The following is a 23,817-nucleotide window of genomic DNA, read 5'->3' as shown; positions in this document are numbered from 1 at the left end:
TTTTTTTTTTAATTACCACTAGAATTATATTACTACTACTGTGTTATTACGTTTTTTACTACAATAATTTTAATCTTGTGATGTGCAAGTGCATTTTTTAAATGCTTTTATATTTTGATTACATAGACATTACAATATAATGAAATAGTAATAAAACGGTATCTAATAATAAATTATTTAAATACACAATCTATTATTAATAGTAATATATTAGCAATAGTAGTATCAGCATAATCATATAGTAGTACTAGCAATATATTATTACTACTACATACAGTCTTATAATTGTGTGTGTTTTAAAACAAAAACGGCTCTAAGTGCATTAATAGGACTGCAGCGAAATATCTGTTCATAAGACACAAAAAGAAACATCTACAAAAACGGATGAATATTAAATGGACTGTTCACTCACGGATTATGCTGGAACCTTATATATAATATAATTCAACCGTACCTTTACTGCATTCTAGATTTAGAATAACTGGGCTTAAACTTTTCAAGTTATTTTGTTGTTTTCACTTCAGTTTTATTTTTAGTTATTAAAGATAAACAAAAATTATGAAATGGCAACTAGCTGAAATTAAAATAAATATTTTATATTTTATTTTTATATGTTATATTTATTTTATATAACATTTATTTTATTATTATAATTTTTATTATTTTAGCAGACTGACAGGGTTCGTGTCTGAATCTTGACAGATGGCGCCCTCTTCTGAGACAACCCTCAACACTGCATCCTCTACCTCTCCCTTACAAAAGAAAACCATCAAGTCCGTTTAAGTAGCCACAACATTTACTCGTGTTCGCTTTAGCATGTTAATATAAACCATTAAGACGGAAAACAAGAATGTCTGGTAAAAAAACAGCTTCGTAAAACCGAGCGAAGATGATGCTCGTTTCTGCTTTTCTTCCTTGCTGAAGCTTTAAAGTAAATGCCGCCTCCAAAATATACAGAACGGAAGATTGGCTGAACAGTTTTTTTCTTCGTAGTAGAACAATTGTGCAAACCTGGACTATTTACATTAAACATGTTACACTAGACACCTCTAACATTAGTCTAACATTAGTGAGCGTAATGTCCAAAAAAACCGCCGGACCTCGAAGACTTCGCATGGAGCGAGACGGGAATTTCATAATATATGATCCCTGGTTGTGTCACGACTCCATCGCTCATGCGTGGACTTTTAGAAACGGCGTCTATTCATTTCATATGGACTCCGTATATAATACGTAGAATGTATTCTCCGTATTCCCGTTTCACAAGGACGCAGAGTTCAGTTTTACACAGTCCAGTCACGGCTGAAGCCGGCAGTGCTTAAAAAAAACTCCACGCGACTCAGTTCCCAAAGCGACTCCGTCCGCGAGGGCCGCCCCTTCCCCAGCCTCCCCGGTGAAAAGGAGACTCGTTTGCGAACCTGTCGGGGGCCCTTTCGTGTCCTAGATCCCGCCAGAGCGGCTCCTCTCTTCTAGGACCCGCAGGGAGCCTGTGAGGGGGGAAATCGTGTCTTGGAGGGCCCATCATACGCATCCGGAATCGGCCCACAGGGGGTTCTCCATACATGGGGTTGGGGCCCCTGGAGGGCATGACCGGAGGGGGCAGGATGGTATGGGGCCCGTTATTTGCGTAAGGGGGCACGAAGGGAGGGCGGAGTCCCGCGGGATGGTGCGGTGGTAGGGGCCCCGATCTGGGCCCCAGAATGCTCCTGAAAGGGGGCGGGCTGAGGGCTTGAGATCCTGTCGGGTCCATGCGAGAATCGGGAGACTCGTGGGATTCATCTAAAGGGTCTTCGGCTGCGGTTTCTGATATTGCAAAAGACAAAAACATCACAGGCTTTAGCAAACATGTTGAGTCTATCACATCATTTCTACATGCTTCAACCAAGTCCAGTTTCCAGACCGCCAACAAAACAGGACAGTTGTATAAAGATGGGGTTTGATTTTATGCATCTGCAACCGACTTGGTGGCGGAAAGTCTCGCATCAGAACATTTTTAGAAAACCTTCACTGTGTTGAGCACATTTTGAAACATTTTAAAAAAACAATACGGTTTCTTTGGAGTTATGCGCGCTGATAAATCATTTGCAGGACAATACGAATCAATTTGAATGATGTGAAATGGGAGCAGGAACACGTATAACTCCATATGAGCCAATTATGATTTCATGCTGAATTTAACTGTACATCGAGTTATTGATTGATACCTGTGACGGACAGAGGAGGACCTGCGGGGTTCAGAGAGGCCATGGGGATTGCAGGAGCATATCCTGTTTAAAAACAAACACTGCGTGTTATTATTTCAAGCCAATTCTATCTATTCATCTAAATGCAGAAAGAGTTTTGGGGTCTGTATAATTACTTTCTACTGCTCACCAAGATTGCATTTATTTGATCAAAAATACTGTCAAATTATGAAATGCTATTGCATTTTAAACTAAGTGTATATACTGTAAAATGTAATATTTCTGTGACGCAAAGCTGAATTTTCAGCATCATTACTCCAGTCTGTACCGCACACAAATATATTTGTGGAAACCAAGATACAGGTTCTTCGATGAATAGAAAGTTGAGAAGAACATAACAGAATGATTATGTCTTTACTGGCACCTTCTTGAATGACGGTATTAATTTCTTTACCTGCAGGCATCTGTGGGGAGTTGAATCCTGGAGGAGGGAAGGATGGAGGGGAGCCTCCTGTGATCACGGATGGAGGTGGTAAACACATGTTAGGAAGGGGTCCTGGGACCATATTCAGCGCAGCAACTGGTTGAACCAAGGGGCTCTTTAACGGAGTGAAGAAAAGGGGAACGGTGAGAAAGGGCATTTCTAACAATCAATGAGACTTTAGAAATCACACTGATGTTTATAAGGCCATGAGGAGGCAAAGAGCGTTCTGCGTTATTCTTTATTGCACACAAAATAATAGATAAACCTTATAATAAATATATTATAAAGCTCTGAAATCAAAAGTGGGGATCAATCGCAGAAGCAGTATTAATTACGTCACATACGCAGGGTAATACGATTTATATTTTTCATTATATTTTATATTCGCTATTATGGGTTACGAACGGTTCGTATTTTTCATATCTCAAACAACAGGTCAAAAAAACACTTTCATTGTCTTATAATATGCATTTTTACCATTGTTCAACGACTCCCAAATGGTTAATTCGGCGATTTATTTGTCCAAACTTTGGTTGATTTCCTTTAAAGCGGTGTTTGCTTTTAACGCCACTAAAGCAGCACCTAGCGGTGAAGATCAAAAAGCGCGTTGACGTCGACGACGACTTGGGACTTGTTTTAAAAACGACTATAACGTTATAGTTTACACACTGCATGAAAGCTCATTTCACTTCAACGCCGCTTGGCCGAAGCCACACATTCGAGACACGAGTAAAGATCTTACACGTATAGCTACTGCGCAACATTCAGAGCTCGAAACGCCCATCCTTTTTGCACCCAGCGTGAATAAAAAATAACTACCGTTTAATATTTATATGATATCGCAAGATCCGTTGCCTGACCCTGGCATCTCACGTGCTCTGAAATGTCAAAAACCGAATTGAAAAGGTTGGAATTGAAGTTGGTGTAAAACGCCGTGGAGAACTTCCTTATTGAAGGCACGTGTTCGGCACCCAAACCATCTCAGTGCACGACTGCATTCTGTCCACGAGCGAGTGGGAATCTGTGCCGACTGATGATATTCAGTTTACGAACACCATCATCTTTAGCCAGCTCTTCTGAAAAAGCATCTACTATCCATTTTTAAAAGAATAGTTCACCACCAAGCAATCCACATGACTCCGGTGCATCTGTTAATGTCTCCTAAAGAAAACCCAGCGTGTTTGTCATAAATCAATCACTTAGAGAGTCCTCTATCTATATTGATTTCTCTAGTGTCTTGTCTGTACAGATCAAGCACTGGTTACAAATGAAAACCATCCAAACTAATATGTTGGAGGATTTTGATGTGAAAGGACAACAGGGGCCGGACTTCTTTCACTGGAGGAAGCATCATTATGCTCCACAAATCTCCTTAATGGTGGATTTGTGTCTTACGAACGGGCAGATTTTCTGCTTCACGAGAGAAGGACTCTCATTCTGACGGCACCCATTCACCGCAGAAGATCTATTAGCGAGCAAGCGATGCCATACTACATTTCTCCAAATTTGATGAAGAAACATCGATGCCCTGAGGGCACGATTAGGCCACCCTCTGAATACTTATTACAGATTACATATTTTGCACTGGATTAGTCTGGACATGTTGACAACGTCGCTAAAAGTCAAAGCCAGCCTGCCGACCGAAGACTGATTTCACTGAAAATCATAGCGTATCACGGACGCAGAATCTGCTAATTATGAGAACATATTATTTTGAGTTGCTATGCGTCTCCTGCAGAACGCGTTTCTGTGAGTGTGTTTTGTTTGGAAGGACTTCAAAGCCTCACAGTGATCCTCAAGCACTTAATACAAGATTCCCAGTTTTAATCTGTAACCATTATTAAAGTCAGCAAGGGCTTGAAGCCTGCTGTAAAAAACCTGTTTAGATTTGAATATCTGTGTACTGTATTCCAGCCTTAAGGCAGCGAACGCTCTCTGCAGTTCTTGAGGCACCTGGCCTGTTCACAAGAGCTTTATGTGCAGTTTTTTGTCTGAAATATTACCACCTAGTATTAAAGTAGTAAAAACTAAGTTGTAAAATAACAGCGCAGTGACTGCATTAGTGTAATAATTTCTCTCCGTCCATCCAAAAACAATTATAAACTGTTGCTTAACGGGCTAACTCAAACAATACACACATACAACTATTATATATCAAATATTTATATATCAAATAGTTCGGTCACAGGTGAATGGACTGGATCCCAGATATCCACTGACCGTAGAAGCTTCTATTCTTACATTTATCAGGGAAATTGTAGGTGTATTATGTTCAATATATAAAAAAGAATAAATACTAATAATCATGCAGAACGATGACATCTAGTGGCATGTCTTTGCATTTTGTGGCTTGATGCATTTTTATAATTTTCTGAACAGTACTAAACCGTTTCAAAACTCCCACTTTTAATAGACTCGGTGATTAAGAGACTATTTCCATCAGTTCTAAAAACACTTTTAGGCTTTTCTTTTGGGGATTTACATGTTCAGTTAATTATATATCTTTTCCAGCGTGGTTCATATTCAGATATGAATCCCCACTAATTCACTGATTATATTAAATTGTAACAAACGATGTGCGTGTTTTCAATTCAGTTAAACACTTTGCAAACATGAGTTGGGCCTCGGCAACATGCATTGATTTAGGTTTAATTATTGAAAATAAATAAATAAAAATATGGAAACGGTTACAAATGTATAGTGTGTTAATATAGTGTGTAAAGTTAAAGTTGACTTAATTGTTCGATTATAACACCTAATGCAATAACTAATGAACAGAGCCTAAGTGTTGTCAAAAATCTATTTAGTCATACATTACAAACAATAACTATTTAGACACTTAAAATCAACGAAACTGTCTAAATGCAATTTAATTAGGTATCAAGATGAGAAGAAAAAGTGGCGCCATGCTTCATTTTAACCAGTGTTTGCTTTAGAATTTAAAATATCAAAATAGTTTTAGCGCTATTATTCTTTAAAATATTAAAAAAAAAGATATTTGGTCTTCTAAAGACTGAAACATCTCACAGCTTCTGTGCAGATTTTGTACATATGGATGCGTACTTGCGGAAAGTCTGAGCAAGCCCGCAGATGGAAGAAAACCGTGTGGTATATCATGAGCACAGACCCATAATTCATTCAGTGTTTGGAAATCAAACGATTGATATGCTTTACAACACATTGCTTTCATTTGTCGCGCAATAAAAGAAAAGCAAAACGCCTCTTTATGTTTGGTGTCCGTATTTTTGCTTGCTTATCAAACAGCGCAAAATGACCACTAATGTTTAATAATAATAATAATAATGTCTGTACAGTAGTTTGCGACTGATAGCGGTATGATAGGAGCATGTTTTCCGCACTTACAGCGCCTTCCTGATGCTGGCTTGAGATCTCAGACACTCTCCAGGTCCCGGATCAGACCTTCTTGAGACTGAACCTTCAACCTTTGAGTCAATGATCTGGATCCTGAACCATCAGGCTGCGTTTGCGTCCACGGTTTAAAAGAAAAAATAACACTGGAGCAAACTGAAAATGAAACTCAAGTTCACTAAACATTTCAGTATTTGATGTCACATTTGCTACCGGGTTATATTTAATTCACTAGCTCTTGCTAATGCACTGGTGAACGTACTAAAATTAATTATAAATCCTTGTGAAGTAATTACAGTGTTAAAGGGGACATGAAATAAAGGTACAAAAGCGGTCACTGGGGAGGGACCTTTTCAAAAGGCACACTTTTGTACCTATTAATACCTACAGCGTACATAAGTATATTTAAGGTACCAGAATGGTCCCTTTTGGTACAAACATGTTCCTTTTTGTAGTGTGGGATGGCCATTTTTCACTAGTTAGTATGATTCTGTAGGGTCTTTGTGAAATGCCCGATACATACTTTGGTTAAAATTCCTGAACGGTCATGTAAAACAACTCCCTTTTCATCTCGTCCAAAATAGCGCTGTTAAAGCGAGCCGTTTCGGTGCACGTCTCTTTAAATGATAATGAGCTACTGCTCACCTCGACCCTCTTGTCTGTTTTGCACGTTATCATCAAAAAACAAAACTAACCCATCGTGTCCTCGGCGGCTCCCAAGTCCCTTTCAAGGGAAGTCTGCTCACTCGCCAGCCATATTCACAACACCTCCAGGTAGCTTAAACAGTCCTATTTAAATGAATGGGGGAACCCCGAAATCCCCAAAACTGCACTATGAATATCACAATGAAGTTACATATTTCGAAGTAACACCAAATCTGAAACGCCCGGCCTCGTAAATGTTGTTTCCTACGCTTAAATAGTGTCTGTTTTTCAGAGTAGATCGCCAATGCATGTGCAGTTTTAACACGCTTATGACCACGCATGAACAGTGGCTGGTTTAGGCTCAGGTTTCTATGGGAACCGGAGCTAATAATGGCCACCGCTTTCATGCACAAATACGAAGACCCTTATGTATACACAACAACAAAACACCTGCATTGTTTATGAGATGGCGTTGCTACAGCAGCTCTAGAGCGGAGAAACAGCAGAAATATGCTACAGTCCATCAGGGCTTGAGCAATACACAGTAAAAACCTGTTAAATGGTTAACGGTAAATTCCTGTAAAATGTACATGGAAACAACTTCCCAGAATTCCCTGCATTGCATTTTAAATTCGACGTTTCTTCTTTGCCTTTCTTATCAGTTGCGTTTATCAGGGTTGCGCGTTACATGTAATGATGCTGGATTCATGTTTATTTGCATGTTTGGGTTTCTCTCACCATGATGGTGTTTAGTGTTCGTGTGAATGGCACCGAGCGTATTTCAAAGATGCTTGCGATGGGTTTTGGGTCGTCGTGTGACTCTCTCATCACCTCCTACATTGGGTGGTAATCAGTGTATTTCAAAACGAATGAGTACTTTATATTAAAAAAAAAGAAAAAAGAGGAGTGAATGGACCATCGTAGGGTAGTTGTATCCACACACCATCTCGAATCTTTCCGATACCTCCCCATATTAAAGCATTCATTATACACCGACAGCATGTTCTTCAAAGCTCTGCACACTAAGAGAGAAGCACATTAATTGACGCTCCACAACAGAGGACAAGTGTGTCTTGCCATAGTTCCCATCACAAAATATTCAGTCATGACCTAATGCTTAGAGTCGGACTTGTTACCCGAAGGCTGCAGTCTCAGGTCCGGCATGGATTGTCGATGGGGGTGCTCTCTTTCACCCTCATTAACACGACTGAGGCGAGACCCTTGACAGCAAAGCACCGATTCGAACGCTTAAATGCTCAAGCGCCACAGCAATACAGCTGTCCACTGCACTGTCTGTCTGTGTTTGGATGGGTTAAATGCTGAGCACAGTTTCCAAGTATGGCTCAGCATACTTGGCCACAAAGTCACTCCACTTAATGCAGTGGTTCTCAACTCCAGTCCTCGGGGCCCACGGCTCTGCACGTTTTGTATGTCTCCCTTAATTAACACACCTGATTTAGATCATCAGCTCATTAGGAGAGAGATCCATACAATATGTGCAGAGCTGTGGGCCTCGAGGAGCGGAGTTGAGAACCACTGACCTAATTTAGTTACTAATTAGGAGTAAAGCATTAATTAAATTTTTATATATATATTTGCGGAAGAAAGCTATGTTTAAAAGAGATGCCACACACACACACACACACATAAACCTAAGCATATTAATGTCATACAAACTTTGTTTCTGGAAGTGAGAGGGAAAAGCTTTTTCATATTCAAGTTTTAATATTCATTTTAATTCTAAAATGTTCCATTTGCCAATAAACTTTAATGCCCGGTTTCATAGACGGGGCTTAGTCTAAACCATTTTGGCAATAGTTCTATTAAAACATTTAATTATTTTTTATAAACGTGTCTAAGAAAAAGAAAGCATTACTGGTGTGCATCTTAAGACAAAACAAAGGCACCGATTTGTTTTAGGATCAGTCAGTGCGAGTCTTTCGGTAGAAACGGCTCAGCTTTACATTTAGTCTAAGACTAGGCTTAATCCTCGTCTGTGAAACCAAAGGTGAGAGACTCCCTGCAGGCGAGCTTAACGTCCTGCTTCAGACTCACGAACGCTGGGTTCAGTTACAGAGAATATCAATTTGCAACTAGTATGAAGTAGACAAAACGTCTGTGACTAAACTGCTAAACAGGATTCTTAAAGTGGGCTAAAATACCAAAAAGGCTAAAGATTAACTAGTTTATATACAAAAAAAAAAAAATGAACCATGTTTGAACCCGCTATGAAATACCTATAAATTCCTGTGTCGGCATATTTAATATAAGTACTGAATTGTCTATTAATATAGGCAATATTAATTTTTAATACACTAATGCACTAATAATAATAATAATAATAATATGTTGTAATGCAATCATGAATTAGACTAAAGATAAAGATACTACATTATTTGGGGTATTATATTCATATTGCCATTGATTTAACATTTATAAGCCTGAAGACCAAATAAATTCGATAAAGTTTAGTCACATAATTACAGATGCATTAAGAACACACATCTTGTTCGTAAAAGATAACATGACCACAAAAGTGCTTGTATATACACAATTGTTACAAGTGTTTTTCCATCATATAACAGCAATTTATTTTTCAATAGAGTAAAAAATAGTTTCACGGTAATTGCCACCTTGAGTTTTTCCCTCCACAGCGCATGACAAATAAAGTGTAGTAAAAAGGCAAGAAGTCTGACTTTCGCCGATGTACAAACAAAAAAAAAAAAAGGGAAAGGAGACCATTTAATTAAAAACAATCAAGGTATAAAAGCTTCAACATAATTTGTGTACGGATGACATCCAGTTTTACATTTTTACATCTAATGCAATGAAATTCCTAAATTAAATGTGACTGAAACGTCAAAATCCTTTCTGGGGCACAGAATAGAACGGTCACAGACCATGATGAACCTGCTGACAATCTAGATTAAAACGACTACATATTTTAACTGGACTTAATCATCTAATCAGATCCCTTTTATAAAAATGCCATTTTGCATGTTTTATCCGTGCTAAGAATCTCTGTGAAGAAACGTCTCACGGCTTCTTTATTCAAGCCAAGTTAATGAACTAGAATTATAAGGTTGTGATGTACAGATTACCTGGCTGTCATGCTAAATTAGTCAATGTGCAGTTTACAATGAACCCATGCGGTATGGACAGCGGAGAGATGAATCTGTGACCGACCATCTTTTCCTTGAGTCCTAATTCAATTGAGCTGCCAAAGGCAAGATATTTAAAACATTAGTCATTGGTTCACACTACAAACTAGAATAGTATCCTGAACCTGCAAAAGTGTTTTTTTCTGTAAAGAACCATTCTTGGTTCTCCAAAGAACCTTTCGCTCAACAGTTCATACAAGAACCTTTTTTTGTGTCCAAGTAGAACATTTTAAAGGTTCTATAGAACCTTTTGTAGATCAAAAGGGTTCCGCTGAAGTTAAAGGCTCTGCGTGGAACAAGTGATGTCAGTTAAGAACCGTTGTTCGCAGTCTAGTCTTTAAGCGCAATTAAAATAGCGCTAACAAAAAATATTTGATGCTTGAATTTATCAAGTCAAGAGTAAACTCTGAATACATTGGCACAAGAGGGTTTTCTGTCATTTTACAGAAACCATGTTCAGAATATCAGCAGCAAGTCATGTTTTGTGTTTACAGTATAAAAATCACATTAAAAAAGCAGTTGGCCTAAAACCAATGGTTGGACCGTAGTCAAGTAAGATAATTTCACCTTACCAAATCTCTGGTTCCTTCGAGGAAACGAGCAGACGCTCCAGAATATCATCCCGGTTGCCCGACCAAAATGATTCCAGCCGATTCCAACCAATCACCATTTGGTGACGCTGTATGAAAGCCTCATTCCACAGGTACATCGCTGCAGGAGATCAGCGGAGACTGCGCTCCATCTCTCCAATCTACGCCTCTTTGCTGCCGTTTCAACAGTGAGGTTTACGCATTTTATACTCCGTTTTGAATCCAAAGGGCTGAACAACAAAACGTCATTTAAAACGTTGCAATGCATGCATTGCCATTTTCAAGTGGGAGGGAAAAAAAAATAAAAAATTCACTAAACTAGATTAGAACTATGAAACTGTATTCATCCTGGCATTGAGCCGTTACCTTTCCGTGTGTATGAGGCTGAGTGAAGCTCAGCTAACATCGACTGTCCTGAAATCAATGAGCGTTTACCTTCCCAGCACTGGAGTTCTTCATAGAACCGCAAAGCAGACGGACGTCTGAAATCCAGCACCACCTTTGTGAGTCCACTGGAGAATACTGAAGATTTCATTCCATTCAAAAGCAGCAGAAGAACTCTCAAAACAAATTCACTGACGTGTCATTTCAAATGCTCCGTCATTAGTCTGAACAAAGTGCTTCTGGGCCGTTCGACGAAGTTTACGGACATTAGGTCATGTAAAGAATAAAATAAACATCTGGTATGTCTACTTTATTTCCAACACTCACTTCAGCGATGTAAAATAAGGCAGACATACAAAAATGGAATTGAGAGCCACTGGTATAAACGAAAGTGGATATTTTAATAATCTAAAACCTTTTTTTGCTAAATATCTTTTGCACAATGGAAAGATTCTAAAGGTTCTTCGAAACCATAGCTCGCAACAAAGAACTGCTATTTTTGAGAGGATAGCTTGAAGAATTTTTTTTTTTTAAACCAAGAGCCTAACGTCTGCAGAAAATCTGCTTTTAATATAGTCTAACTTGTTTGAAAACCACACACCAGTGAAAACCCATTGTTGGAAAGCCACTTTGCTATCATTACTCTCAGTAGCAAGGTGGCCTTACGATACTGAGGCCTCGTCCCTAAAAGCAAGACACTACATGCAAAACACCTAAAATGAACTTAACTTATTACACTTTATTTGTTTGAGTCTGAAGGTTTCCATTAAAATTAATGCGTTTGCAGAGGGGGTTTATTCATATATCATTTGCCTGACTTTAAACAGGTTTCATATTTTTTACCATATTCACCTGTAGTGTCTTGCCATAAAGTCATCAACTTGAGATTCTGAGTTCTTTGCCAATGTTGTTTTTATCTACAAATGTTATTTTTTTTTTTGTTTTGTTTTCTGGGCAAAACCAGGACTAGCAAAAAAAAATACAACCGTGAACTAATCGTTTGTGAAGGTCAGTTCAATGCGTCGGTCGAATCAGTCAGTATTACCAATGTTTGCGAATCACTGAATCAGACAATTCACTGATTGAACTGGTCAGAGTGATTCAAGAGTCAACAATGAAAAGATACTTAAAAAGCACAGAGAACAAAAACATCATTGGATTACACGCAAAAATAACAGTTAAAACCAATCCCACAAATTCCTCCCAACACTTCCCAATAACGAAGGTTTTAGTTTTACTGTATTCAAGCTTGTGATTTTAAAGTTTTACCCTTCTAGAGAGACGTTTTTGACCTTTTACGCGTTCCATCTTGAAGTCACACATGTGTAAAAAAACTACTTGTCTCCTAACACACTTGTTAAAACAAATTACATAAAGGGATCTTCAGTGTAGTAACACGTCATGCAGCTTGTAGTGAACATAGAAAGTTTACCATCCCTAGAAAAGGTGTATTTAAAATGATTATATAATTATACAAGATGCATTTGAGTAGGATGCCGTCGTTACATTACTACGATTACTAATACACCAGCTGCAAACATTTTATTTCTTCATACAGTCTTCATCTGCCATAAGCTAACGTGTTTTTTAATAAATAAAAATATTTCCTGAACCCACCTGTTGTCCTCTTTTGCGTTTTCCCAGCAATTGTTCTTCCGCCTTCTGCCTAAATCAGCCAGTGATGCACCAAGTCTGGTCTCCCTCTAAACGTGATTCCTAAACCTTCGGTTCCTGGCCACTTCTATGAGCTTCAGTGTGTTATTAAGTGCATGCACGTGAGGTACCAGTGAACACCGCTTTTGTAGATACGGCATAAATCTACAAACTGTTTCTAATGGTCCGAGACCGTCACCTGAAGAGAAACAGCCCACCCGGGTTGTGTTCACAGCAAATATATTAACATTTAAATTCATCTAATAAGGTTCATTTATTTATAAAGGCACTCTCTTTGTGTGCGTTTATAAAGCAACGAAATTATGCTATTTAAGGCTTATTACATGTGAATGACAGGCGTTAAATGTTGGTTAAAAGTTATATGGAGGCAGCTGCTTACGGTTATATTTAAAACTTTTTGTCAAGAAAATTTGTTTTCATGTCAAGATCATAAGAAACAAATTGTGAAAAAGACAATTAATAGTGCATCGTCTCTTTAGGCTTCCACGTGTTATTTCCATTTACTGCTCAACGCTTTCGCACCGTTTCTTGTTTAGCTGAATTTGGGTCAAATCTGAAGTTTGCAAATTCAGTTTAGTAAAAACTGACTTTTTGATCTCAAGTAAAACCATTTGCATCCGTGCATCTTTAACAGGAACAGTTCACCTAAAAAAAAATATTTTCGAAAAAGTCTCTCACTGACAGGCATTTCAAAACGACTTTGATTCTTAATGGGAAAACATCTGGAGAAATGTAGCATTACATCAGAGTGAATGGGTGCCGTCAGAGTAGCTGATGACTATATATAATTTGCTTCTTATATTAACAAACAAGAAGCTTTTAATTTCACAAGATGCTAACTGATGGACGGAAACAGTATTGTTTTTATTAGCCGTTTGCACTCTCATTCCGACGGCACCCATTCACAGCAGAGCATTCATTTGGTAAGGTAGTGATGTAATTCTACATTTCTTAATTTTTTTTTTTAAATGTAAAAAAACTCATCTACATCCTGGATGGCCTGAATGCAATTAAAGTTTTTTTGGGGGTTATATACTGCTTTAAGCATCAAAGTAACAAAACATTTGTAAGTCACATCAAACAACTTCAATGAAGCATCAAAAGTTTCTTAAAAAGCAATGTACGACAGACTTAGAAGAGCCTTTCGGACTGTGTGCAACAAGTCAACCGTCATGAAGACACGCATTTGTGCGAAAAACAGCTCTTCTAGGAAACAGCCGTGACCGTGTTGTGACAAATACAGTCACCGAAAGCAATGCCACTGAAACACGGAAAGAAACTAGACAGTCATGACACTAACCTTGTTTTATTTTGTACTCTATGGCTCGTCATTTGCCAAAAATGTTGGCAACCATGCACCAGCAAAGCGTCAGTGCAAAGCAAAGAACACAGAAACACTGTTTGCCTCCCATGTGCCGAAGACGTGACGAAACGAGAGCAGAAAATTGGACCGAGACACTGAACACCCTTGAGGAGCTCTGTAGGAAACCCCTCGTATTTTACCTGTGATACCGCTGGTAGTGCAGCTCCCTCTTCCTGTTTTCCTTCAGGTCCTTCTGTTACTGGCACAGCCGGTTTGGCCACAACACTTTTCCACTCTAGAAATTTAATTTTAAAATTGTTTTTAAAAACAAATGCTACATACATTCAAGTCCTTAAAAACGACATTGCTAGAGAATATACTACTAGAAGCTGAAGCAAAGCCATGCGTGTCAGTTTACCTGGTTTGAGTGTTTCGGCATCCAGCAAGCCTCCTTCTTGAAGACTTCGAATATCACTGGCTTTCACTTTATCCCATGGGATATACGTGACACCCCGCTCCACGTCCCAAAACTTCTTCAAGTCCGTCTTTATGCCTTTATTCAACGCCCACGCGATCTGATCAAGGACAACGTGTCAAAAAAACTGCCCACAAATAGATTCAATGCAAGCATAAAATCTCGAAGAAAGTTACCAAGCACTTCGTAACTGGTTTAAGAATAGATGTTTCTAACCAAAAGTTGTCTAGTAGAAGTTTACTCACAGAAATAAAATGATAAAGATATCAAAATTAGCTTCTTACTTACCCATTAACCCATTAAATATTTATATGAGAAAGAATGCAAGTAGTAAATTGACTTCCAAAGCAATAATTATACAGATTGTTATTACACATATTTATCCACAGAATGCTATGACTAACCATTTAGAGTCAAGCATTGTTTCCTAACCTGGCTTATACTAAAACTTATTCTATCAAAATTGTTGGAAATTGCTTATGCTCTTGGTTTGAATAAAAGCGCATACGTATCCAAGAGAGACATGTAATAATCAATAATAACTCTTCCCGACAGGAAGAAAAGGTACCTTAATGGTTTTCTGGTTGACTTTGACAACCCCTCTGCTGAGTTTATTCAGGGCTGTGTAGGCATCTTGTCTGTGTACCATGACAATGTAGGCACATCCTCTGGGAGGAATCATCTACAACAGAAACAACTTTATTTAATTGTAATTACATGCTAAAAAAAGATACCAATGCAAAATTCATCCAAATAGACCATACTGGATTCACATTTATTCTGTTTCAAAATCCAGGGTGAAGCCTTGCATCCTAACTGAAAAGGAAATATGTAAGAGACCTATCTGATTCTCATGTACAACGTTTAAAAACGACACGTGGAAAACCATATTTCAATACACATAAAATGCAATGCATTCTGGGACTGACTTGTTTACATGTGATGCCTTAATGCTCACTCAGAAGTTTAGGGTCAGAAGAGTCAAAATTGTATTTATTCCAGTGATCAAAGATGAATTTTCATTATCATTACTCCAGTCTTCAGTGTCACATGATCTATAAGTAATCATTCTACTATGATGCTGATTATTTGAGAAATTGACGTGCATCGAGTATTTTCAATTAGTAATTTTAATTGTGCGCAATTTAAATGGCAATGGAAATGCAGCTAATGACTTCAGTTATATTATTTTACATAAAATCATGTTGACCCCAAAATTTTTTACAGTGATGCTCATTGATATGACTGATCTTTACTCACGTTGATGGACTCGATCTGTCCAAACTCCTCCATAAGACTCATTATGTCCTGCTGCTGAGTCTTTTTGTCCAGCTGTCCTATCCATAATGTAGTACTGCACACTAAAACAAGAAGTATATGAGAACAACACAATAAGGTGACGCCTAACATTTATAAGAAGAAAAAGGAAAAGTAAAAAAGACATATCTAGAGCCATAGTTAGTGATTGCTAATCAAGTAAAACTGATTATTGTGTCAATAGAGTAATCTTATATTAGTAATAAAAATAGAAAAACAGGTTTTACATTGACTAGATTAAACTAACGATGAGCCATTAATTATTGGTTTATATAAAGCATAAAAACCAAGTAAAAGTTCTTGATTTAGCCATTCAGGCCCATTCTTATCTGCAGCCCCTGGTTGTGTTCTTACCGCTGAGAGCTTCTTTCTTGATGGGCGGAAGTCCTTTCTGTCGCCGCTCTCTGTCTTTTTCCCTGTCTCTCCTCTCCTCTGACCGGGCCCGCGGGGAACGGCCTCGCCGCTCTCTGGATTGGGAACGCGTGCGGTGATACCTCGACCGTTCTCGGCGGGAACGCGAACCGGACCGCGACCTTCGCGAACGCGATGACGATCGTCTCCGTGGAGATCTGGAGAGACACAACAATCAGAAACTAAACCGCAATCTTTTAAGAGGCCTTCGATTCAAGAGCATTCGTTCAAACGTACCTTGATCTCGACCGTCTGCCGTGTCTTCGCTCTCTCCCATCAGGCAGCAAGCGCTCGCTTTCAACTGAAGCCTGAAATGATGATTCAGAGACATATCGTACGTAGTTTAGCCTCAGTGATGTGAGTGGCCCTAAATTTAGCATTTAGCAGGACATTCATAAAAATGGGATTTCCAGTATAACACGAAATGTCACGGAATTCCACAAATATTGGATGAATAAATCAAATGTAGGACTGTACACCTATTTAAATCTTACATTTTTAAAGACTTATTAAATTGTTAATGTTTTATGGGATCATTTGATTACCACCTGTTTGATATTAAAAAAAGATTATATATGACAACACAATTTAAAAAAAAAATGCAGCAAAAAAAATTTATTTTGCATATTTTTTGACATATTTTGCAATTAAGCTTAATTGTAGCAGCTTAGATGCATTTTTCATTACTAAAATGTGACCAATGAGCAGAATTGAGGGAAATTAAATTAAATGGAATTAAAAAAAAAAAAAAAAACATTAATAATTGATTTCAAAGGGGCAAATAGCATCAAGACTATTTCATGGGAATCTCTGAATAAATTATACAAGGCATACAATTAACAAAATGTTAAAAAAGACATTTTAAACATATATTAGACAAACATATCTGGTAAAGGTGCAGAGATGATGCTCCATACCTGCTGCATTGTACTGGGCTGTACGATACTCTCAAAAAAGACTTGAGGAGTATTATCAAGTATTTGGGTCTGAACCATCGCTGGGAACTCCTGAGGTGCCATCTGATCCTGGGGCAGCACTTGACCCTGCAACACCATGTGACCCTGCATCTGTGTCTGGACATGAACAAACACTTTGTATTATTAATTATAATGAATAACTCACATTATTTTTTGACATGTCCTTATTCGTTAAAAGGAACACTCCACTTTTTTCTGGAAACAGGCTAATTTTTCAACTCTTAATAAAGTTGAGCGTTTTAATTTTTTAATCCATTCAGCCGATCTCCAGGTCTGGCGACAGCACTAGCTTCACGTAGATCACTGAATTAAATTAGACCAGCAGCATCGCATTCAAAAATGAGTTTCAAAGAGTCTCAATATTTTTCTTATTTAAAACTTGACTCTTCTGTGATTATATTGCATACTAAGCCCAACGTTAAATGAACAATTGTGGTTTTCCAGGCTGATATGACAAGGAACTATACTCTCATTCCGGCGTGATAATCAAAGTTGCTGCCGTACCACTAATATCACGCAGCACCTGAAAACACCCGGACCCTTGCTTGCACAGGTAGCATGTCTTGCAAGCTGAGGACTGTTTCCCACAGGAGCCATCAAAAACAAAAAAGTGTATACCTGGTTAACGATTTGGCTGAGAAGATGAGCTTGTAGGGCTTGCTGTAATTCTGGTGGGAGGTTTCTGTAAACAATGACAATATTAAATAAATACTTGGGGGGAAAAAATATTAACTATGTAAAGAGAGAGGAATGAGAGTTTATTATGTCCTACATGGTAATGGGAGCAGCAGGGGCTGGTTCGGTCTTTTCCTCCACAGGTTCAGGGTCGTCGTCATAATCAAATCGTTCCAGCAGAGACTGAGTCGAACCAGAAACCGATATATAAGGACGTGTGTGTCGTGTCAGAATGGTTGTCAAGCAACACACTGAACTATTCAGACCGCTTACCTTAGCTAATGATGGTTTCTTCTCAGGGGGCGGGGCAGTGGGCTGAGCAAGCCCCACCCCTCCGGCCAGCTGGAGAGTTTGGATCAGCTGCTGTAACTGACACAAACATAGCACATTAAATATCAAAAATCTAAATATTTCAGTGACCGCACAAGCAGTGTTGTGTCAATACTATGTAAATAATATTGTACTGCTATTACATTATTTGTTAACACTTTACAGTGAGGTTCATTAGTTAACAAGAATTAACAATACTTCTAAAGCATTTATTAGTCTTAGTGTTCATTTCAGCATTAATTCATAAGTTGTGTTTGTTAACATTAAGTAATGCACTGTGAAGGAACATGAATAAACAATGAACTTCATTCATTAACAAAAGACTAATAAATGCACTGTTCGTGTTAGTTAATACATTAATGTTAAGAAATGACACATTGTAACGTGTTACCATTTTTTATTTTACATTATGATTGGACTTTTTGTATAATTCTGTATAGCTTTAATTTATCGGTGTTGCAGCTTCAGGTCTAGTAATTTTAATACTTCAGCTTAAAATAATTTCAGAAATGATGCCTTTGCAATTAACTGTATTAAAGTAATCATCTTATTTATATTTGATAAAAGTTAACACTGCACTAGTAAAACTTCCATTTGCTAATGCAAATTTCAGCACATTTCATTGACGTTATATATAACGATAATAATAATAATTATAACTAGAACAAGTTTCACTCAGAAACTGATAGTTAATTTCACAAATAATTGCAAAGAAACAATCATTTGAATTAAAAATGACATTTTCTCAACAATCGCTAATCTGTACTCCTCATATCTTACGGTCAATAATCTGTAACTCAAATATTCGAGTCTTTCACAAAGTAAGCCGCGTTCGAGTGCAGTGAGTGTTGTTTCACCTCGATGCCCCCTGTGCCCTGAAGGAGCTGGGCGACTGCAGCAAGGGCCACTGGGTTCTGAAGGGAGGACGGGGCCGCTGCCGTCTCAACCGCTGGCGCCGGTGCTAGCGCTGGCGCTGCCGTTTCCACTGCCACTGGCACGGCTGGAGGCACTACGAAAACACAGGGAAACTGCTCGTTTGAACAGGATACAGTTTCAGTAACAGTTCAGCCAAGTAACCAAGTACACCGACTGAGCGCTTGAGAGTTTAATTTCTAATCGCAATTAAAATTATGCATGCCACAATTACAGAATTGTTCAAAGCAGCAATTAGTCATTTAAAATCCACCTTCTGTGTGCTTAAGTTCTTTTTAATTTACTTTTAGTATTGCATTATAATACTCTGAACATTTTAAGGAAACCAATCTGATGTATAGTTCACATTTAAGGTTTAATACTATAGAAAAGACATTATATCTTTTACTTGACTTTAGTTTGCTTATTTTTAATCGAAAAATATGGCTTGCTGAAACAGACAGTGCTGGCCACGCTGCTGTTTTTTTTTTGTTGTTGAATAAAATCATTTAGTTAGGTGAGAGAAAAGATGATAAAAAACTAAACATGGCTGCTCAAATGAATGACAGATTTCTTCCATCACTCAAGGAGAGCGGGTCGAGCTGACGAACAAGAAGAGTGAGGTGAAAAAGACAATAAGATGAGGGAAAAACTAAATGCAAAAGCACCTTTTAAAATATCTGCATACCTACTTGAACTTAAGTTATTTGTTATTTTGCATAAAGGCACATAGCATGGTGTATTTGTATCTGTTTTGTTAATAAAAGTTACGCTGTATTTTTTTTGTTGAAACAAGCTCGGTACTGTAATCCAGCTAAAAGCATGGAGCGAGCCAGAAGAACCTAATGGTATAAACATCATTCAGTGCAATTGTGATGATTGTAATTAATAATCGCAATTACAATTAAGGGAATAAGTAAGGGACGATCAACAGCTAGCCTTGCACTAAAAGATTTTAAATGTACAATGTGAAGGCTAAGAACTGCCCGACGCGAAGTGCATTTAAAATCCTTTCATTAAAAAAAAAACTAATTTCTAAAAATATTTCTAAATAATTCATCATCTGGATGATTTCCACAAAAATTAAAGTGACACCACTGAAGACTGGAGTAATGCTGCGGAAAATTCAACTTTGCGTCTAAGGAGTAAACAACATGTTAAAACCCATTACAACACGAAACAGTTATTTCGACCGATAAAAAATATTTCACAATATTAGTTTTTGCTATATTTTTGATCTAATAAATGCAGCCTTGGAGAGAAATCCCAAAGGTTTTGGACGGTAGTGCAAGCGTAACTACTTCGACTCAAAAGTAAAGCGCAACGACACAAGCCAATTAATTCTCATGCTCATTTACCGCCGGCCGCGATTCCATTCTCCACAACGGGCAGCAGAGGAGCCGTGGCCATGTCTAACAGCGGCTGAATGATGTCCATGCTGAACACATCATTCTTCTGCCACAGATTCAACACGCGCATTATCTTCCCCTACATTTCAACAACAAATGAAAAAACACCCACCAATAAAACACACCGGCACAGAAACAGAAACAGCTCACTCTCATTTCACTGGATGTAATTATCCGGTACCTTATCATCGGCTGGGCACTGGAAAAGGTTCTGAAACGTAACAGTGAAGTTTTTCAAAAACCTCGGACCGAACACATCTTTGTCCGTGCCGAACTGATGACGCGACTGCCGGATAATTGAGTCGATCACGTAGAGACCGGCGACCTTCAGGTCTGGCTTGCACTGGTGGAAAAAGAGAAACGCATTCAATCTAAACCTTCTTCCGTCGGCGATCATCAGTGCAAGGACGTCGGTGCGTTTATTACGTACCCTTTTGATGAACTTCTCCACGATCTGAACAACGTGCTTGTAAAGCTAACGGAGCAAATAAATCACAAAAAAGAAAGACAAAATGTTATAGGAAAAACGCAAGTGTTGCGTGTTTAAAGTGCGGTCAAAGAATGTCAAAACACCAATAAGTACAAGAAATAAAAAAAAGGTTGAACTATCAATCTCAATAAACAGACAAAACATGAAAAGTGGACTTAAATGAGTATTCCTCTTCTACCGTATAAAATGAAGGGGTGTCATATTTGACTTGTAAACTGTGTTTGATCTGTGCTTTAAGAAAGCAGAAAGCAACATTATGGATAGATGTATTGCATTTTAGCCAGGAAACAATGATTTTAAGTTAAAAAAGTACAAAAAAATGTCTTGATGAATTTCGTTTGCAACTTCTGGCTTCAAAGGATGTTAACTGATGGACTTGAGACATGTTGATGTTTTTAAAACGGCCTTTTGGACTCTCATTCTGACGGCACCCATTCACTGCAGAAGATCAATGAGGTTGATTTAATTTTCAACAAGTTTTCGTTTTAATGTGAACTGTCCTTTAAACACAATCGGTGTATGATTGCGCTTGCGAAACAAATTCTTAAAACCCATTTTTAGATAAAAGAACCACTGCGGACTTAAAATAACAGGAACGCAATTCAAACCGTACTTTAATAATCTTCAGAATTGATCAAAATCCCTTCCCTTTCTCATTTCTGTCCTGATTTACCTTGATAGCTTTGATTCCCGCTTTGGTTACGGACATCATTTTGGCTCGAGAGATCGGGGGAGTCATGTCCATCATGGACAGCATCTACGGGGTAGAAAGGAGGATGAAGAAATGCAGACCAAGAAAGAACGGACACCGAAATGTCCACGACATGCAAAACTTTACTGGCTAACTTAACCTGAAAACCTAGTACATAGAAAAACGACTGAAACACGCATTTATCCTCATAACAATCTTAAAGAAATCTCTGTTTTGAAAACCTTTATAGCGTTTGATTAAATCGTCAATAAAGTTGATCAGCTTTCTGACTCTATAGGGGGCGCCATCGCAATTCTCTCTATATTCCGTCCTAACACAACAAACGGGGCAAAAACTACATTATATACCTTAAAACATTATGTATGCCTTTAATAATCCCTCTATAAACCATAAACGTGCTTTAAGCGCTGAAACAAATTTTCAACGATGCGCAGTTTGACCGAACGAACGGGCGGAAGGTCACTAAACAAACTAACTTAACCCATACCAGTATTCACTTGTTTAACGGTATTTCTGGTTTAATTTGACTTTACAATATTCAGACGAAAGAAGAAAAACTATGACATTCGTCCATCTAACAGACATAAACGGATTGTTTGGGAGTTGCTTGTCGCGCGCGCTCGGCTAACGGTTAAACGGCGAATAAACCGCGAAATCTCACCTCCCCGTTAAAGGTGTTCACCGCTTCCATGTCCATGGGCGTTATTAACTCAATATGCCTTCGTATATACTCTCCCGGACCAGAATAAACATGTGTAAACTGGATTTTAGAACAGGAGGCCGCATGAGATAGACGGTGAGAAACTCAACACAAGCTTCCGCGAACACTGGAGTGATGAGCGCGCGGGGAGACAGCGCCGCGCCGCGGACCGGAGAACAACTCTAGCGACATGACAAGAAAACACATTATAATACAAAAGAATTATATACAAAAATTATTATATATTCGTTAATTTATTTTAGCAATATTTTAACACAGATATCTGCCAATATCCCCGTCCCGAACATTTTTAAATAAATAAATGCATAGCAAATTTTAAAAAAATCACATAAAATACAAATTAATTAAAAATTATTAAAATAATCCCTCGATATCTGAGAAGCGTGTATGTCACGTCTACCTGAATTTTTAAGTGTCCAGGTGGGACTTTTATTTTTTAAACCTAGGCCTTTTCCATGTGGTCTTTTATTTTGAAATGTGGGTTTCCTGTGACGCTCCACCCTCCGTATCCGGTCAGACCCCGGTGATCAGCTGCGACCATGCCGACAGTCAGCGTGAAGAGAGATCTGCTCTTTGAAGCTCTGGGACAGAAATACAGTAAGCGTTTGATATTTATGTGTTTTATAAAAGCGAGCGCGTTCGCGGGTGTGTTGTTAACAGGGAACACGTTCTCAGAGTGTGTGTGTGAGACTGCATATATGGGGATACGATGGAGCAATATCTGAACAAAAAATGATTACGTTTTATAGATCACTTATTCTGTTGATTCATCTCATCATTACTGAACGGATTTGAGGTTTGAGACTCGAAACCAATTTGAAATACATTTCTGCGGTGTGTCGCAGCGATTGCATCAGATTCAAATCATTCCGAGATTTTTTACCGAATTCAGTGAATACTTTGTTTTATATTTAATACGTATTTTTTTAGTCTGGTGTTTCTCGAATACTGTAATGCTTTATGTCTTGTAATGCAGTTTTTATTCTTCCCCATTCATTAAAAAGGCTGAGATGTCAAATTGGAAGCTCATTGATGACGCAATCATAATGCGACTCCGAATGGGTTTAAATATTATATATATATATATATATATATATATATATATATATATATATATATATATATATATATATATATATATATATTTATTTTCTTTTCACATTTTAGCTGATGAAGAATTTGATGAACTATGTTTCGAGTTTGGCCTCGAGTTGGACGAAATCGTAAGTAACATAACTGTGTTTGTTGCCTTGAAGGAATTATAACATCTATGTATTTTTATACACGCTCGCGTATGTTATGGTAATTACAAAATGGGGAAAAATATAAATCTATATATTTTAATATAATTAAAGGAAAAATCACCTTAACAAAGGCCAGTTTGGGCTGATAGTCATTGATTTTATTTATATATATATATATATATATATATATATATATATATATATATATATATATATATATATATATATATATATACATATACATTTAAATGTAATAAAAAAATGTGATTGTTTTTTTTCTGTCTGTCAATGTTTAGACATCAGAGAAGGAAATCTTAAGCCGTGAACAGGGAGATGAGAAGGCAGAAGGAG

At 37.9% G+C, this 23,817-nt stretch overlaps 2 protein-coding genes across 2 annotated transcripts in view; one reads left to right on the top strand and one right to left on the bottom strand.

Annotated features, from left to right (window-relative positions):
- Nucleotides 1-778: 778 nt before the first annotated feature.
- scaf4b (SR-related CTD-associated factor 4b) lies at nt 779-22,332 on the bottom strand. Its single transcript, XM_043258716.1, has 19 exons — nt 22,163-22,332; nt 21,463-21,546; nt 20,730-20,774; nt 20,481-20,642; nt 20,249-20,378; nt 18,836-18,987; nt 17,922-18,017; nt 17,746-17,831; nt 17,592-17,655; nt 16,914-17,069; nt 16,234-16,304; nt 15,940-16,154; nt 15,529-15,629; nt 14,837-14,950; nt 14,212-14,368; nt 13,994-14,088; nt 2,638-2,782; nt 2,205-2,267; nt 779-1,803 (listed from the first exon to the last, which is right to left on the bottom strand). Exons 1-19 carry the CDS (start codon nt 22,196-22,198, stop codon nt 1,340-1,342), a joined length of 2,436 nt encoding a protein of 811 aa, XP_043114651.1. The 5' UTR covers nt 22,199-22,332; the 3' UTR covers nt 779-1,339.
- Nucleotides 22,333-22,683: 351 nt separating this feature from the next.
- The window catches only part of farsb (phenylalanyl-tRNA synthetase subunit beta), a 7,865-nt gene continuing 6,731 nt past the window's right edge, over nt 22,684-23,817 (top strand). The window contains 3 exon segments of the mRNA XM_043258722.1: nt 22,684-22,819; nt 23,390-23,445; nt 23,763-23,817. The exon segment at nt 23,763-23,817 is cut by the window's right edge and continues 100 nt beyond it. Of these exon segments, the coding sequence (XP_043114657.1) occupies nt 22,762-22,819; nt 23,390-23,445; nt 23,763-23,817 (169 nt within the window). The 5' untranslated portion in view covers nt 22,684-22,761.

This window comes from Puntigrus tetrazona, chromosome 15 (assembly GCF_018831695.1).
Source record: "Puntigrus tetrazona isolate hp1 chromosome 15, ASM1883169v1, whole genome shotgun sequence".
NCBI lineage: Eukaryota > Metazoa > Chordata > Actinopteri > Cypriniformes > Cyprinidae > Puntigrus > Puntigrus tetrazona.
The sequence above is the reverse complement of the archived record's forward strand: the minus strand, read 5'-3'. Positions and strand labels throughout refer to the sequence as shown.